General features: G+C 43.0%; 2 protein-coding genes across 3 annotated transcripts in view; one reads left to right on the top strand and one right to left on the bottom strand.

Moving 5' to 3' along the window:
• The window catches only part of necab3 (N-terminal EF-hand calcium binding protein 3), a 27,436-nt gene extending 23,107 nt beyond the window's left edge, over positions 1-4,329 (bottom strand). Inside the window, exons 1-3 of one of the 2 annotated variants that reach the window (XM_028997480.1) lie at positions 4,225-4,329; positions 2,779-2,814; positions 2,320-2,604 (exon numbers count right to left, since the gene is read on the bottom strand). In XM_028997480.1, the coding sequence (XP_028853313.1) occupies positions 2,320-2,448 (129 nt within the window). In that variant the 5' untranslated portion in view covers positions 2,449-2,604; positions 2,779-2,814; positions 4,225-4,329. Of the gene's footprint in view, positions 1-2,319; positions 2,605-2,778; positions 3,494-4,224 lie in introns of those variants that run through there. The other variant, XM_028997479.1, reaches the window with a different exon arrangement.
• Positions 3,652-17,999, top strand: itcha (itchy E3 ubiquitin protein ligase a). Its single transcript, XM_028997477.1, has 24 exons — positions 3,652-3,872; positions 7,039-7,100; positions 7,278-7,419; positions 7,787-7,911; positions 8,450-8,581; positions 8,765-8,810; positions 8,893-9,065; positions 9,490-9,709; positions 11,276-11,371; positions 11,460-11,634; positions 11,733-11,802; positions 12,067-12,151; positions 12,306-12,434; positions 12,792-12,864; positions 13,635-13,706; positions 14,059-14,147; positions 14,541-14,700; positions 14,810-14,943; positions 15,032-15,172; positions 15,305-15,425; positions 15,591-15,695; positions 15,941-16,037; positions 16,230-16,302; positions 16,411-17,999. Exons 2-24 carry the CDS (start codon positions 7,076-7,078, stop codon positions 16,508-16,510), a joined length of 2,583 nt encoding a protein of 860 aa, XP_028853310.1. The 5' UTR covers positions 3,652-3,872; positions 7,039-7,075; the 3' UTR covers positions 16,511-17,999.

Raw genomic sequence — 17,999 nt, 5'->3', positions numbered from 1 at the left:
AAAGAACTTTGTACACCTTAAGCCATCAAATGGATGTGCTGATGTTCTGAAATAGCAAAAGCAGCCAGCCATGTCGTCGCCGTGCCCGTGCTATTTCGATTGTGGCATTTTCATCTGTCATCGGTGCAGTTATTATATTCAGTGCAGTATTGGTTCCTTCAACCTACGTCTGATTCATCCATCATTCAGTTTTGTACGTCATGGGAGCTTGAGCCTAATGGGCAAATATTTGTGCCGAAGTGAAAATAACACTCCAAAAAAGGAGCACTTCCCAAGAGCATGTTTCCGTCATAAAAGATGAACCCATAAATTGTACCATAAATACTTGTCTCTCACCATTATCATTTTAAATGACAGTATTAAAATAAAATAAGCACTTATTCATGGTGTCTAGGATTGATAACAGGCCAAAATAAAATGTATGGCTGAATTCACTATGACACGTTTAAAGCATTCTTTTAATTATCATTCTGAAACAAATCTACAGTAAAATAGAATGTATGGGTGTCCTTACTGAAAAAGACACTCAGCTCTACTATCAGCTGTTTAAAAAAAAATCAGGTCAGCCTTCATAGTAAAAACTGACTTTGTGTCAGCTTATTGTACAAAGACATATTGGTTTTGCAGGCCTGGCTCGGAACACAAGCCAACTCATCTACTTCATCATTAACAACGCGTTTTAAAGGTCATCCTCACTTCCCAGTGAGACGTCTGTTCTGATGTCACCATGGCAGGTGTTGAAACAGTGGGACACGCAGGTCCCACCGACTCTATTCACCAAAGAGCAATAAAACAGAGAGTGACAGAGTCGGAGCACTGAATGTGAAGCTCGATAGTCGCTGAGATGAAAAAAAAAAATCGTTTCTGTTGAGAGCTCATTAAAAGTTTTAGCGGAAATAAGTTTCAGCACTCATCTGAGGATTCTCCTTTACCTTCATGTTTTCTAGTCACACCACTTTACTTCCTGCAGGAAACAATTACCCGCCTTAGGAGACAGACTTTTAAACAACAAATAGGAATCTGGACGTGCGTTCGTGGTTCTCTGCGGATTCCGGTGAGAAAGCAATCATGTTCTGTCAGCCAGGCTGGCCGTGCACTTTAAAAAGGATTAACCTGGCGCATTACTGTCCACTCCACTTGCTTGAAGAACCCCCTTTCTCTGCTTTTATACTACCTGGGTCTTCTGTCAGCTAGTTATCTTCCATTTTCCATCTACCGTATTAGATAAATTCAATTGAATTGCCTGTAATAATTGAATAAAATGTAATATGTGATCTATTGGGCGGAGGAAGCAGAGAGCCGAGAGTCTCAAGCAGATTGAAATGCACCTGGATTTTCAGGAATTTTGCAAGATTTGTCAGTTCTGGTCATGATAAAAGGTAAGGCCAAAGACAAAATTTCAATCATTGATTCCCCTCGTCAAAAGCCTGGCATATCCCTGCGAACCCCAACTTCTCTTCCAATCCATAAAGGTGGCACACAAAACGGCTGCCGAGAAGGGACACATGCCCAGGAAGCATCTGCACCCCTCCGCAAAAACCTCCAGCACTGGCCCTGTCGGGCTTTCCCCGAGAACGAAACACCCGGCCCTATTAAACCGTACCTGGATGCAGCACTGCGTTCTCCATTAATCCAACCGCAGGAGAACTCTGCACCCACATGCTCCCGCGCAGTGCCAACTGATAACCGAATGATCATTTTAATAATCTGAACAAATCAGTTCCACCACTCTCCAAAACAGAGCATGCCGTGACAATTAACCCATACGGTGGGCGTCCCTAAGACACGTCCCCCTTGGGTTGATGCTGAAATGCAAAAATACACAGACCCATACCGCTTAAAAAACAGGCACAGCGAGAAAATGACATGAGCAGCCTTTCTAATACAAAAGCCTACAGGATCTAACACTGCCGGGTCATCGCAGACCCTGTGATGCGAGCTCTGACACAAAGTCGCATGCAGCAGCCCCGTACACCAGTAAATAATTCAGCAACGCGTTCACTGGGTCGCCCATTAGGGAGATTGGAATAAATGTTTGCATCCCGTTATTGCGTCATTCGTTAGGCAGTGTGGTCATATCCATAGAGGGAAATATGAAGGAAGCGTGTGATTATTCAATATCACTCGGTCAATGAGGAGCATATAGGTTCTGATTCTGCTCTTAGACAGACAGACAGACAGACAGACAGACTCAGTGTGTGTGTATACAAAGCTGAAAGAGAGATAGATATATATATGTAGATAGATAGATAGATAGAATGATACCTAATGCATTATAAATTATATGATATGGAAGCTATGGACATTGCGTAGACTCACGTCGTGGAAAATGGAAAGTCCGTGGACGCCGTTCTGTAGGTTCTGCTGCTGCTGCTGCAGTTTAGAACGGATGTGCTCTCGCTTGGCCGACTGGAGGCACATCGTGATCATTTCCGTGCACGCCAGCATCGTCTCGGTTCGCCGTGAAGCCGTCTGATTCCGTCGGAGCCGGAGTTGCGGTGCGCTGCGGCGTCGGCGGATTCGGCGACTGATGCTGAGCAACTTTCCGCGGACGGAGACTCCGCCTTCCCCGCCTCTGATTGGCTTGCATCCTCAGTCCAGCATCTTTCCGAGCAGAGACCCGAGTCAGAGCCACACGTGAACCATATCCGTCCTGCTCCTTCATTTATATATATATAATCTATATATATGTATTAAATGGGGAGAAAATAGTAAAATGGATGCAGGCATCTTTTACAAGAGTGCACTGGACCCAAAACCTGCAATCTTAATATTTACCCTGATTATCACTCTTTATCAGACATCTGCTGCCATCTGGTGGAGGAAACAGAACACGACGTCTTATTTCAGAGAACGCGTTGCTTTTTGGCAATTAACCCTGATCTGTTCAATAATCTACTGTACAGTTCTTATTGGGCCAAAGATCAGAAGTACTCTCCGCAGCTGGCAGGTAGTTTAGGGTGTCGTTTTATTCAGGCATCAGTTTTCACACAGAAAACAGATGCAAAATTAAATTCCCGAAAGTCCTATAAATAATGTTACTCTGTGCAATTAACAGAATCTTCCAATAATATTCACATTTGACAGTTTCATTCACTTAAGCAGACTCTCTCTATCTCGCATTTCTGCAAAAAGAATTAATTCTAATCATTAATAGTTAATTAATAGTTCTAAATAGTTAGTGTACGACAATTATCATAGCCAGTCTATTACTACTCTTTCATTAAGAATAATTAATGAGGTCTTCTGGAATGAAACTAATTCTCGAGAGCCGAATTAACCTCGCTGAAGCCGACATGGTAATAAGTCGAATCCCTTTTGACAAATATCTTTTATTCCAAATTGTTCTAATACATTTATTTTGCCAGATACACAAATCAGCTTCGTGGCTGACATCGAAACGAACTCCACTGAGCAAGACTACACTGAATAATTGATCATTTGTTTGCGCCCACAGTTTTATGGGCTTCAGACTACATCCAACAGTGCCTGCAGGAGGTTACTCGTAATAAAAACCCATCTGGAATATTACTTTTGAAGAAGTTAAAGGTACAGTCTGACCTCCAAAACCCACGTGCTGACTGGCCTGTGCACAATACTAGCAACGTGATCCGACTTCACGAAAATTAATATCGCGGTGTGAATATCGACAGCGGGAGAGTGACAGGCGGAACGGCCGGAATGTGTCGGGAATGTCGGCTCTCTGGAAGTCGAACGTCAGGGCGCCACTTTGGCTCTCTGTCACATGACGAGGCTCCGAAGATGGTGGAACGCGTCCGTTCCCAAACGCGAGATGGGCCGACGACAAACTAGACGCGAGAGTGCGACTCGGCCCCGTCTCACGCCGGATTGAAGCCGCCGCGAACGCGCCGGTAAGCGGGGTCTTTCCTCCGGGGGGGACCGCGGGGTGGGGACCGCGAAAGTAGCGCGGCGGGCGCACCTGTGACAGCTCGGCGCCGCTAGCGCGCTAGGCTAGCCAGCGTATTAGCCGCCGGCGTCACGCACCCCGGACTCCCCGCGCCGGTTTCTCGGTCGAGCGGAGAAGCGACGCCCGTCGACGCCGACGCGATGCGGATGGTTTCGGCGTCGGCGCGGCCGGGCCGGCCCCTCCGGCCGCGCAGGGCTGTCGCGGGGACGGGCTAGCGCTAGCAGGCTCGGCGCTAGCGCACCTGGCTAGCGGCGTTCGCGCATTTCCTCGTCCGGTGGCGCCCGAACCGTCCCGACCTGTTTCGTGAGTAAACCGGACGGCGCCCGCGTTCGTTATCGCGGCTGTGGAGGTCGAACCGGACGGATCGTGTTTTGCGGGTGGCGCTTGGTCGCTTGGTTTGATGGCGAAAGAAACTTGGCTCGAGTGCGTAGGTGGCAACGCAATGGCGCCAGCGTAATAATTAGGTGTCGCTCGTTTAACCACCGCCGTTCGTGGCGCGGCGTGGCCCGGCTTCCCGAGTCACTTCCACCGCAGTAAGTCGAGGATGACCTTTAATGCTCGAGGTTCGAAGTGACACCTGCGTCAGGCGGCAAAGCGGTGTGACCTGTGACTGTCTGCACGTCGCGAATCGACGTTTCCAGACCTCGAGAGATTCTATTCAGACTCGAGCTCATCGGGCGACACGACTTCCTCCTCGTCAAGCGAGCAGGAGATTTCGGTCGCCGTCACCGGGTCTAAACCGGAGCGACGTCCGCAGCTCACGTCGACCTTTTCAAATGCAGCAGGTTCTGAGCAGACATGGTCCACAGTTTCTGGCCTTTCAGGTGGTACCGGGCCGTGTGGAAGATGCCCTTTCGGCAGGTTCCAGTTTCGCTACCAGAATGATGAATAATTAACTCCGAATTAGAAGCAGTCGAGTTCCACGTCTGTATCTGGGACTCGGCAACCTGCCGATGATGGTAACCATAAAACAATAAATGCAAAATATCACGCGCTGTCAAGTTGAAGATGTTTATTTGATGGACTGAAAGTTTCCATCAGTGATCAATTTCGCATAATAATTGTGGGATGTACAGTACAGGCCAAAAGATTGTACACATCTTCTCATTCAATGTGTTTTCTTTATTTTCATGACCATTTACATTGGTAGATTCTCACTGAAGGCATCAAACTACAAATGAACACGTGGAGTTATGTGCTTAACAAAAAATGTTAATGTTGAAATGACTGAAAACATGTTTTATATTCTAGTTTCTTTACTCTGATTACTGCTTTGCACACTCTTGGCATTCTCTCGATGAGCTTCAAGAGGTTGTCACCTGAAATGCTTTTCCAACAGTCTTGAAGGAGTTCCCAGAGGTGTTTAGCACTTGTTGGCCCCTTTACCTTCACTCTGTGGTCCAGCTCACCCCAAACCATCTCGACTGGGTTCAGGTCCGGTGACTGTGGAGACCAGGTCTCCTCTTTTTGTTAAGTACATAACTCCACATGTGTTCATTCATAGTTTTGATGCCTTCAGTGAGAATCTACCAACGTAACTGGTCATGAAAGAATAAAGAAAACACCTTGAATGACAAGGTGTGTCCAAACTTTTGACCTGTACTGTAAGTTGCCAGTGCAGCCATGGCAGACGGTCGGCTAAACACCAGGAACTTGTGGTTTGTTGGGGGGTTGCTGAAGTGCAGATTCGTATGTAGCCCTTTTGCACATTGCTCCCATGATGTGGCTGTGCGGTGTGTGAGGCACGCTGCCACGCTCAGCGAGTCTGTCACACTTTTGATTTGTCACACTGTCCTTTGTGCACCAAGAGTCATTCAGTCAAACCCCTTTTCTTTGAGACGTTAAGCCAGAGCGCTGTCTGTGAAGAGCCCATGTCCTCTGGGTTGCATCACTAGTAATCCTGCAAGGATTAGACCTGTTCTGCTCCTGAATTAACACTCCAGACAGCCGTGGGGGTGGATCTGCAAGGACCAGGGGAACTTCACTTTTACCCCCCGAGTTTCATAATGAAAATAATGTTGATTTTCTTTTATTTGACGCAGGGAAACACGGTTGTTTGTGCGTTTTATGTGTGTTTTACCTGGCCCAGAGCTGATGGCAGACAGAATTACACAAATTTGATATTAATCTCATAATCCCTGCCACATGAGGCGGACATGGACTATTTTGCATCAGTGCAGTGCAGAACTCAATCGATCATGTCATAATGTCATTGCTTGGTGACGGCATAACAATTCTAGTTTAAAAGTAGTTCTGGTAGGGACTGATCTGAATTCAGCGGCGCTCCATCACAACGAATGTTTATTTGAACGCTAGTGCTGGACGCCTATGTGGACACTTTTGCTCCAATGAGTAGAGAAACGGTCAGCATTTACTCCACGTTCACCTGACGCCACAAACACCGGAGAAATTCCTGGTTCAGACGTCCGTGTAAACAAGGCCTAACTCCCGTCTCACTTACGTATAGTAATCTTGAATAATGGATGGACTCCATCGTGATCCATCGATAATTGAGCCATTGATAATGGAATCGTAAGAGCACCTCTACAAAACAGCTTTGGAAGAGAATGTGTTGGTGGTAGTAGCCTAGTGGTGTAACACACTCGACTGTGAACCAGAAGACCGGGGTTCAAATCCCACTTACTACCATTGTGTCCCTGAGCAAGAAAGTTGCTCCAAGGGGGGGGACTGTCCCTGTAACTCTGGATAAGGGCGTCTGATAAATGCTGTAAATGTATTTCACCTTAAAGTCAGTCAGGATCAATGCATCTCAATAAATTCGCATGGAAATTTGCAGAAGATTTTGTGTGTGTGTGCGTGCGCATTTGAAGCAGATTCCTGCATCTAGTTATGTAATCATACCATATGCAAATGCTGCTGCAGTAAACAGAGTCCAGTGATCTGTCTTTGTAAGGGAACCTTTTTGTAGTTGAAGCCTGAGATACCTTCAGATGAGCAGTTGCAACCGTAATGCCGTCTGTATTATGATATGATATTAGGACGTTTTACTGTGAATTTTCATAAGGCTGCTTAAAAAAGTTATTTATATTCTATACCACTCAGCATGCACTTATAACAAATGCACCCCTTGTTTTTCCTTACTTGGGCAGCTTTTCGGGATCCCTGTCAACTTTTGATGGCCACACCATGAAGGCTCAGCTTCAGATCATTGGTAAGTTCTTTCAAGGTTCAATTGATTGTTCAACAAGTTCCTGCTTTTTATTTACTTATTTTACTGCGCTTGGCACAGAGTAAGTGCTGTAAATGGTCAAACATTATTCAGAAATGATGCGTTTGCACTCAGCTTTATCATGGCAGCATAATTCTTTCTCCATCTTGCACTTGACAGTTCTCTCCGCCAAACTTAAAGAAAACAAGAAGAACTGGTTCGGCCCCAGTCCCTACGTAGAAGTGGCTGTGGACGGTCAATCCAAGAAGACAGAGAAATGCACCAATACTCATAGTCCTAAATGGAAGCAGCCAATCACAGTGTGAGTATGCTGGCTGATGTGCCTGGAGGTATAAAAAAAAAAACAACAACATTATAAACAGAAATATCCTCAGACGACCCGTACTGCCAGCTTACCAAGGCCACAGGCCTGAGAGGAGAACTCCTGTTTGTCTTTTGCAGCTAGACGCGCAGTGTGTGGCTCTTTGTTTAGCAGGATCACATGATCTGAAGCTGGGTGTCATTGTGCAGGGTGAAAACGGTGTCATTTGTTTTGTTATGAATCCTCGTTCCGGGATGGAAAGTAGAAAATCGGCCTGTTTTGTGTCAACATTACATTCGATTGGCAACTCTACTTTTGTTTCTAGTAAACCTTTTCTGTCTTACGGAATTGTGTTCTGTTTTTCTAGAATCGTCACCCCCTTCAGCAAGGTGATTTTTCGGGTCTGGAGCCATCAGACGCTGAAGTCGGACATCCTACTAGGAATGGCGACGCTGGAAGTCAGTGAAACACTCAAGACTAACGACATGAAGAGTGAGTCCTGTCGTAAAGCATGCGGATGAACGTTAATGTAACGGTAATATAACGTTAGTATAAAGACAGCGCCTGATGGTGACCTTTAAACATTACGGTCAATTCCGCCCCTATCGCCGTTTAGCCGGGCAGGTGAGCAGGCTTACCCCGCCGATACAAAGAGCCTTTTCACCAGCCTGTATGTGTGCGGCCATGTGACCCACTGCACTCCATTCCACAGTGTGGTCTTGAGCGCCCTAACAGACAAACAAAAGGGAAGAAAGGCAGTTTTCACCCTTAAACCCCTTTTCCCGTTTGTTGCTGGTGTAATGCAATAACAGTAATATAATAACAGTAAACGTCCATCCAGGCAGCCACAACAAATCCGGTTTGCGCCGAAAGGCTGTCTTAAATTTGGCATGTTAGCATCAGATGATTCTTCAGAGTGGCATTTCGAAGCATTGATCTGCTGAGTGCAGCAGGCTTCGAATTGATATGACGGGGCAGTCAGTGTTGTCTCCCTCTGTCTGTCTTGCACCGTCTGTCCATTCGTCTGCAGTCTGCGAGGTGGTGCAGACGCTGCAGCTGAGCACAGACCGGGACCAGGCCGACGTGGTGGGCGACCTGTCTGTTTACCTGGACGGCATGCAGGTCGACCCGCAGACCTTTGCCTTAGAAGAGCAGAACCGAGGTGGGTCCGCACATGCTCATTAGGGCTATTTATTATAAGGCTTTAATTAATTAAGTCAATGTTTGCATTGGGGTGTTTGTGCAATTTGATTCTTCAGGATAGTGAAGTTTGCTCACCATTTTCTTTAAATTGGATAACACCGTGATGTCTGGTGGTTTAGCTTGATTTTCATTTATAAAACAGAATCTGTTCCAAATGGGGATTTGAAGCCAAATGAAGAGATTGAAAGGTATGAAAATGTTCTTATTTCTTTTAACGAAATGCTCTATGTCTGCACATTCATTTCTACTTTCTAATTTTCTAATATTTAGACCAAGCAGAGGCTCCTCCCCCTCCAGTGACGTGGCTGAAGAGACCGCACTCCCTAATGGCCACGCTGTCAATGGCACAGGATCTCCCTCTCTCAATGCAGGGACCACAAGACCACCCCGGCCTCCCAGACCCATGCGTCCACCCCCTCCCCGCAGGCCGACGTCTTCTCCAGGTCCGGTGGACTGCTCTGACAACCAGAAATTTTCCCACATCACTTTGCTGCCCGCATCATTTATCGCCCTTCCATTAGCCGCACCTATCATAGTAATGAGACGTTTCTGAGCTGTGGTAGAGCTGGAAGGAGCCTGAAAGGGCTTTCAGTGTGATTTTTAAAGATTTGTTTTCTTTTCTGTGTGTTCCTTATTTTTGCTCTCTTTTTTAAAAAAATCTTTCGTTTGATTTTGAAATGGTAGAGACTTGTACTGCAAAGCTCTCAAAGCCCAGTGTTTGGCAGTCATACATGCCCGAAGGAACAAAGAACTGTTTGTTCAGAAATCGTATTTTTTCCCTCCACACACTTGCTCCTTTCTTTTTGTTCTTGAAAAACAAATGCCTCAAATCTACAGCTTGTGGTAAAGTTTCTTTCTCCTTTGAAGCGTCCTCCAACGGGTCCACGCCCAGCCATGGCAGCGCAGCTCCCAGTCCAGAGCCGACCCCTCACTCTCGTGTGAAGACAGACACGGAGAACCAGAGCTCCACATCCGGCTCAGGTCCTGCATCGAGTTCGGGTTCAGTCCAGAACGCTAATATGACTGTCAGTTTGAACCCCACCCCTTCCAGAGTCAGCCCCATCAATACCGGGCCCCTGCCTCCAGGGTACGTTCATTATTACATTTTTTTTTTTTTAATGGCAAATTCTCTATTGTGTTTTGTGCTGCTGTCAAAAACACAACAAACATTCAGAACAATTCCCAGAACTACTGCATTTACAATGCAAAACAAATAGAAAGAGAACACCCATAATGCTCCTCTGCACGTGTGCACTAAAAGCTAGGACACTGCCACTGTCCCAGTGGGCTTCAATGACATAGCGGGTGGTTCTTTTTCCAGACGACCCTGCAGAGGCCAGAGAGTATAATTATCCTTTGGCGTTTTAACGTTAGATTCCCAATCCGCTTGCGGTGATAATGAACACATCTTATTGGCTGTCTTGAAAGAAGGTGAGAAATAAGTACATTTAAAGGAACACAGTGGGTGTGCATGGCGTTAGTCATTAAAGCTAACCAGCTTTACTGGGAAACGGGATTTTCCTATTTGTACAGTGTGCTTCTATATGTATAAAGCAGCAAGTAAGGCACCAGTCCGAGATGTTGCATTGTCTCTCAGCATGCATCAATACCCTCGTCATATTTGGACGGGGTTCCAAACTCAAACTCACTTCTCTGACTGTGCGAGCGAAAATGCTGGACTTTTGCGCTGCATACGGCTGTAATAATGAGTGAACGACGAATCAGTGCATAACATAACATAAGTTAGACTTTATTTTATTATCTTGTATGTCTCCCCCCCTAACCCCATAGGAAAGGCACAGCTTGTGTTCTGACTCCTTTATATATTGTTCATAGCTTATTCATTTTCTATTGTTTTGGAAAATCTATACAAAATGCCTCTGTTTATGGACTTGTCCTTCCTATAGTTATTTTTTCCAAATAAGCAGATAAATGGATGTTCATCTAAGAATTTTCATAGTGACCGGCCTTTGGTCATCTCTTAAGCTACAAAATGTTGACAGGCTGCTTTTTATTGGCAAAAATGGGAAAGCCCTGTTCACTTACTGTTTGTTTAAAATAGAAATTTCAATAAAAAGTGATTAAACATTATTAATTATAATGATTACAATATTGCTAAAAATAATCGTGATCATTATTTTGGCCATAATCGTGCATTTCGATTATTCTTCATATTATACAATACCAGTCAAGGACACACCTATAGGTAGCACCTGAATTGCCATGGACACGTATAAGTGTATATTTTTCTTAAAAAAAAAAAAAAAAATATATATATATATATATATATATATATATATATATATATATATATATATATATATATATATATATATATTTTTTTCTTAATAGAAGGATTAATCAAATATTTTCAATCAGAATCTTAGGATTACCTAACTTTTTTTAATTAACATAAGTGTATGTGTTATGTGTTTTCATAGTGTTCAGGTTTGTTTTTAAATGTAAAAAAAGAAGAGAATTAACCCATTATTTAGTAGGTGTACCATGTTTATGAAGGTTTTTGGTCAATGTATTTACTTTTCTAGTAGCTGGACTGTGCATTTTGAAATATGGTTTAACTTTTTTTATTATATATTGGCATATGTGATGTCAGTTTGGATTTTGTGTTTCTTTTTCCACCAACACTATACAGCTGGGAGCAGAGGGTGGACCAGAGCGGTCGAGTGTACTATGTGGATCACATTGAGAAGAGGACAACCTGGGAGAGGCCTGAGTCCTTACCCCCTGGGTAATTTTGTCCTTCAAGTTAAAATGAACAACAATCAACATTGTCCACGTAGTGGATTTTGATGTTTGTGATAATCTGGTTGTTGCAGATGGGAGCGTCGTGTGGACCCTATGGGTCGGGTTTACTATGTGGACCACATCAGCAGGACCACCACCTGGCAGAGACCCACGGTGGAGTCCGTGCGAAACTACGAGGAGTGGCAGCACCAGCGCAGTCAGCTGCAGGGAGCCATGCAGCAGTTCAACCAGAGATTCATTTACGGGGTGAGTTCACGGGGTCTCTTTAAATGAAGACACCTCTGCAATCACATGTTACAGCGGCAAACATTCAAGTGGTCACCGTGTGTGTTTTATGATTTTAGCTCCAGGAACAACTAGCTCCCACAGCCAACAAAGAGTTTGATCCTCTGGGACCACTCCCACAGGGATGGGGTAAGATGTTTACTTGTGTGCAATGTTTTGGATTAAGTCAGTGTATGCTATGGTTAATTTACCAGATTTTTTCTTTTCATAAAAGAAAATTCATTCATTTTCTTTACTTTTAAAATATTCATAATATTTATTATATATAATTTAATTTATAATGTTACATTTTAATGGGTGGGGGGAAAACTATTTTGATTTTAATGATCCTAACAAATATGTAGTGATGTTCAGTTTTCATTATAGGTGTGTCTCTTTGTCTGTCCCCTACAGAGAAGAGAACAGATAGTAATGGTAGAATGTACTTTGTGCATCATCCTACTCGAACAACACAGTGGGAGGACCCTCGCACACAAGGGTGGGTGGGAGTGAACTACTTCTGTTGGGAGTCTATAATTTGCTTTAAATGGTTGTAGTTTTTGTACACGTTGTCCAGCATTTTGTTTTGTATTGCAATTGAGAAATGAAGCTTGCCATCTTACATTTGCCTCGCCCTGTTTTTGGTGTTACAGGCTTCTGAATGATAAACCACTGCCTGAAGGCTGGGAGATGAGGTTCACAGTTGACGGGATCCCATACTTTGTTGACCACAACCGCAGAACCACTACTTACATTGACCCTCGCACCGGCAAATCATCTCTGTGAGTTAACCTATGAACAATGAGCACAGTATTACAGCTGCTAGTATTATAATATGTTCACGACGTGATTTCCTTCAGTGGAATCTAATCGATAACAAGAATCACTGGCAGTAATGTTGGGCAGTAACTCTTTACTTTCAAATTGGAAACAAGTAGTGTTTCCAGCTACCAAAAGATTAATATTATTACCCTAACTAATCAAAGAAATTATTATGTATTACTCTTAAGTAATTCAAGACTTTTTTGTTGATATAGGTTGCTATGCATTCTTTGTAAATCTGTCCTGCTAATCGTTTTTAACTAATGTTTTTCCCCTTCTCTTTCCCTCACCCTCCCTCACCTCTGTTTTTCCATCAGTGAGAATGGGCCGCAGATCACCTACGTACGCGATTTTAAAGCCAAAGTGCACTACTTCCGATTCTGGTGTCAGGTACTGTATCTGAATAGTTGCACATACTTGTCTTGGGAGAGTGCGCCACCTTGGCTGAATGAGTAATTTACGAGGAATGTATCTTTGATGTCAGACTAGCTCATCTGGGTTTGGAAAGAACATAGAGGGCCGTCTGTAGTTTCATTGGGTGTGACTCGAACAAAAGGTGCATCCCATCAGGAGAGGAACATGCGTAAAATTGATGATTCAGACGATTGTAAGCTGCCTACTAAGTAGCGTTGAATTTGGACATTTAAAGTCTTTGGGTGTCATGACAGGGCAGACACATGACTGCAGGGCTCTATCCCATATTTCCTCAGCATGTATTTTGGCATGTAGACATTCTGAACTGCAATAGCTACTCTTTATGGGGTTTAAAACCAATACTGGCACATGGTTTGCACATGGAATGTCATCAGGTAGTAGTAGCCTAGTGGGGGTGGTAGTAGCCTAGTGGGTAACACACTCGCCTATGACCCAGAAGGCAGAGGTCCAAACCCCACCTACTACCATTGTGTCCCAGAACAAAGACACATAGCCCTAAGTTGTTGTGGGGGGGGACTGTCCCTGTAACTACTGATTGTAAATCGCCCTGTATAAGGGCGTCTGATAAATGCCACAAATCTAAATCAATGTGGATTCACAACTGCGGCAACATATAATAGGATTATCTAGTTTAAAATATTAACAAACGGTTCATATTTTGTAATATGATAATATGTAATATCTGTCACATTATTTTGTGTGTATATCTTGTTTTCATTCTCTAGCAACTCTCGATGCCCCAACACATCAAAATCCACGTGAGCCGCAAGACTTTGTTTGAAGATTCGTTCCAGCAGGTAAGACAGCAAACACTGAGCTTCTACAGAGTTCTTTACCAAACACTTACCATGTTTTTCCCTGTATGGCAAGTTTATTCCTTCATTCTTTCAGTACTTCTGTGACCCATGAGAGAAGACATTTTTTGTGACCCAACTGTCAATTCCTGTTAAAAACACTGACATTTTGTGTCCCTCACTTGCATTGCATTGACAGATTTGTTTGCTCTATGCTGAATTTATTGTAAACAGATATTTGAACCATAACCTTTTCTGAAGGTCAATGAACTCTACTTCCTCATTGACAGCCTAGCTCCACCCATAAAAGGAAAATTATCATGTTGTGTTAAGTGGATTTCATTATTAATTGCAGATTATGAGTTTTCACCCACAAGATTTGAGGCGGCGACTCTGGATTATTTTCCCTGGGGAGGAGGGACTAGATTACGGTGGAGTGGCCAGGTTGGTGGTGTGACTATAGCAGTTTTCCATCTTGAGGTCTGACAACTGATGTTCAGAGTGTCTTAAATGAGAGCGAGCACTCAGAACCTCTTTGTAAGTGATATCTCACATTGTACTTTTTTCAGCCATTAGCTCAGTGGGGAAGGCAGTAATGAGCCCTGAATAAATAATTTACTGCCCTTTTTATCTCAGTCAACTGGCAGGACCTTGTTGCCTCAACTTCAAACCACTATTCCACTTCTGGTGGCAAGAGCTGTAGAAGCGAAAAGAGACTGTGATTAATCCTGAAAGTCATCAGTATGTCCAGTGTGTGCACATGTATTGTGAAATTATTCAGATATATCTCTTCTGACGTGTGTGTGTGTGTGTGTGCTTTTGTTTGTTTTTCTCTAGGGAATGGTTCTTCCTCTTATCCCATGAAGTGCTAAATCCCATGTACTGTTTGTTTGAGTATGCTGGAAAAGACAACTACTGCTTGCAAATAAACCCCGCCTCCTCCATCAACCCTGATCATTTAAAATACTTCAGGTTCATTGGTCGCTTCATTGCGATGGTATGCACATTACGATGGTATTGATCATTCTGATGTGCCACACATACATAAGTGACTGTTGAATTTTTTTTTTCTTCTTTGTTCTTTCTTGGTTTTTTAATTTACTCAGGCCCTGTTTCACGGGAAATTCATTGATACCGGGTTTTCTCTCCCATTCTACAAACGTATCCTGAACAAACAACTGGCCCTCAAGGATCTGGAGTCGATCGATCCAGAGTTCTACAACTCTCTCATCTGGATCAAGTGTGTCATTGTTGTTGGCCTGATGGTGACTATTTTTAATATAGAAAGCAATGTTTATTAAAGTTAAATAAAATGTAATTTTCTTCAGAGACAACAACATTGAGGAGTGCGGCCTTGAGATGTACTTCTCTGTGGATAAAGAGATTCTGGGTGAAGTCACCACTCATGAACTTAAGCCAGATGGAGGAAACATCTTGGTCACAGAGGAGAATAAAGAGGAGTACATCAGGTATTGTATTTGTTCAATAGATAAGTCGTAATGTATCATAAATAATGTCCATGTACTGGCATGGCTTGGGTAACAATATGTAATGTACACTCTCATTCCTTCTCTTTTCTTCTTTTGTTTGCGCATTGTCAGGCTGGTAGCAGAGTGGAGGCTGTCCAGAGGTGTGGAGGAGCAGACCCAGGCTTTCTTTGAGGGTTTTAACGAAGTGCTTCCACAGCAGTATCTGCAGTACTTTGATGCAAAGGAACTGGAGGTAATCCAAATTCATCTTTATTTTCAGCACTGTTCTCACAAGTGATGCTGCTGTTTTGAGAGCATCGGAACAGAAACCCGAAGACACGAGAAAAGCTCAACAATTTATTAACAAGTAAGGCAAAATATAATGCACTTTTCCCCCCTTTCTGTATGTGTTGTGTAGGTGATGCTATGCGGTATGCAGGAAATCGATCTCGCTGACTGGCAAAGAAACACCATCTACAGACATTACGCTCGTAGTAGCAAACAGATCCTCTGGTTCTGGCAGGTAAGAAACTTGTTTACCACGTGGATTAAATTGTCTCTCTTTAAAAAAAATACAAATAATTGTTTCTGTAGCAACAGAGATCAATTGGAGAGATCAATTTCAGAAGTTACATTTCATGTCCTGAACTCATTATAAATGTCTTTGTCATTTAAAGACCTTTGTGTGATTTTCTGCCGCTGGCAGATAGAAGGGATTTTGACATCTGCTCTTTTGTTTAATTGTGCTCTGGCATATTCTCTCTACAGGTGGTCAAAGAGATGGACAATGAGAAGAGGATGCGGCTGCTGCAGTTTGTAACAGGCACCTGTCGACTTCCTGTTGGTGGATTTGCTGACCTTATGGGTGAGCAGCATTTGTTTGAAAGGGTTTGTTTGAAGACCATAAAGTCACAGATTTAAACCCCACTTACTACATTGTGTCCCTAAGCAAGACACCTAACCCTGAGTTAGTCCTGGGGGGCTGTCCCTTTAACTACTGATTGTGAGTGGCTTTGAATAAGGGTGTCTGATCATTTTTATTTGATGTGCTTCACAGGGAGCAACGGCCCCCAGAAGTTCTGCGTTGAGAAAGTTGGGAAGGAAAACTGGCTTCCGAGAAGCCACACTTGGTAAAAATGCACCATTATTACAAGTCTGATTAAAATAATTTTGCATTGATTTACCTTGACTTGACTGTGTATGAATGTTATTAATTAAATGTTTTTGTTTCAAACTAGCTTTAATCGACTGGACTTGCCTCCCTATAAGAGCTACGAGCAGCTAAAAGAGAAGCTGATGTTTGCAATTGAGGAGACAGAGGGCTTTGGACAAGAGTAACAGTTCATTTTTTCTGGGTGGGGGGGGTCTCACTATCCTTAATTAAATTCTGTCTGAAGTTAAGTGGGAGAGAGGGAACATAAAAATGTGACCATCATTCATCTGTTGTCTGCATGTGCAGTACTCAGCACTGTGTGAAATGTCACACCTCTGTATTCTGCTACACTGGTCTTTGATTTCTATGCACCTCCATTCAGTAAGCTACACACAACCCTGCAAGTCAGCACAGGAACCCAGTGAGAATGTCGTCATGACTCCGTGATTCAAACCTGTCTATCCTCAATCTGACCAGTTTCCAAATGTAGGTTGGTGTCTTGTAGCATTTTACACATAAATCAGATTCTCTGTGAGTGTCTGTTGGTGTCGGGTAAGGCTGCAATTAGACCTTGGGAGATTGAACAAATTTATAATACTGCATTGGCCTCATATGAGACTAAACCTCTCCCCGCCAGTTCCCTAAACTAATTGTTACAAAATATTGTATTTGACACAATCTATTGATAAAAGATTATTCGGTCCAAGTATGTACTGTACCCTCATGCCTGTGGTATAAGCCCATGAAGGGCAGTGGCTCTAGCTGGTTCTTAAATCTGTATAAAATGGAAAATAAATGCAATTGAAAAATCTAACTACTATTCTAAATAACCAGGTCCATGCTCGTGGAGTCTTATTCCCCTTTCAGCCTTCAAGCCCATCAGCAGATTTTATTTTTCTTATTTTTATGACCTTCATCGGTTACCATAGATGAATGGAGAAGGTGGGGTTCCTTTTATGATAATTCAAAATTAATTTGTTCCTCTCTCAGTGGTCGTCACTGAGTGGTGTCTTTAATTGAATGGTACTTCAAGATCTCAGAAATCATAGTTTTCCAGTCTTGGCTGGGAGTCTTTGCCTGTAACACTGTGACTGTTTGTTATTATGAGTAAATATCATAGAAAAGGGCAGGAGGAAAAAAACTAAACATTTTTAGGATTTGTTAATATTACATCTGCACACGCTTTGTACAATGCTGTCTGTATGTGCTGCTTCAAATCATTTATAATTGGCCGAAGTAAAAGATTTTTAAATTTTTCACTTGGAGTAAATATATCACATTGTCGTAAGTGGGTTTTCATTTTTTCTGGATAGCTTTTTTTTTCTATGCAAATGACTGTGACATTACATTTTAAAAACAAGTAAGATGGACCTCAATGCATATTGAGATTCTTCTGTGGTGATTTGGCCGCATTTGACCTTGGGAATGTTTAGTCAATATCAGGTGTTAAACGTTAAGGTCCAATAACCAAAAGTTATGATGGGATGAAATATACAGCATGGAGAAACACTGGACCAGACACACTTCTCAATGAAAACAAAACTTTGTTTTATTATTTCATTCTTTTTTTTTTTTTTTTTTAAAACCTTATGTACTTCTGGAAAAGATTGTTATATTTCAGCAAATGATTGACATCTCAGAAATGTGTGGTAAATAATAAAATGATATAGCCAC

The sequence above is a fragment of the Denticeps clupeoides genome, chromosome 12 (genome assembly GCF_900700375.1).
Source record: "Denticeps clupeoides chromosome 12, fDenClu1.1, whole genome shotgun sequence".
Classification (NCBI taxonomy): Eukaryota; Metazoa; Chordata; class Actinopteri; order Clupeiformes; family Denticipitidae; genus Denticeps; species Denticeps clupeoides.
Note: the sequence above shows the minus strand (reverse complement) of the source record. Positions and strands in the feature narration are given on the sequence as shown.

Excerpts from the sequence above, each read along its gene's own strand:
- itcha (XM_028997477.1), top strand. The coding sequence starts at position 7,076 with ATGAAGGCTCAGCTTCAGATCATTG. Across the intron at positions 15,173-15,304 it reads AATAAAGAGGAGTACATCAG|GCTGGTAGCAGAGTGGAGGC; the intron begins GTATTGTATTTG and ends GCGCATTGTCAG. Across the intron at positions 15,696-15,940 it reads AGATCCTCTGGTTCTGGCAG|GTGGTCAAAGAGATGGACAA; the intron begins GTAAGAAACTTG and ends TTCTCTCTACAG.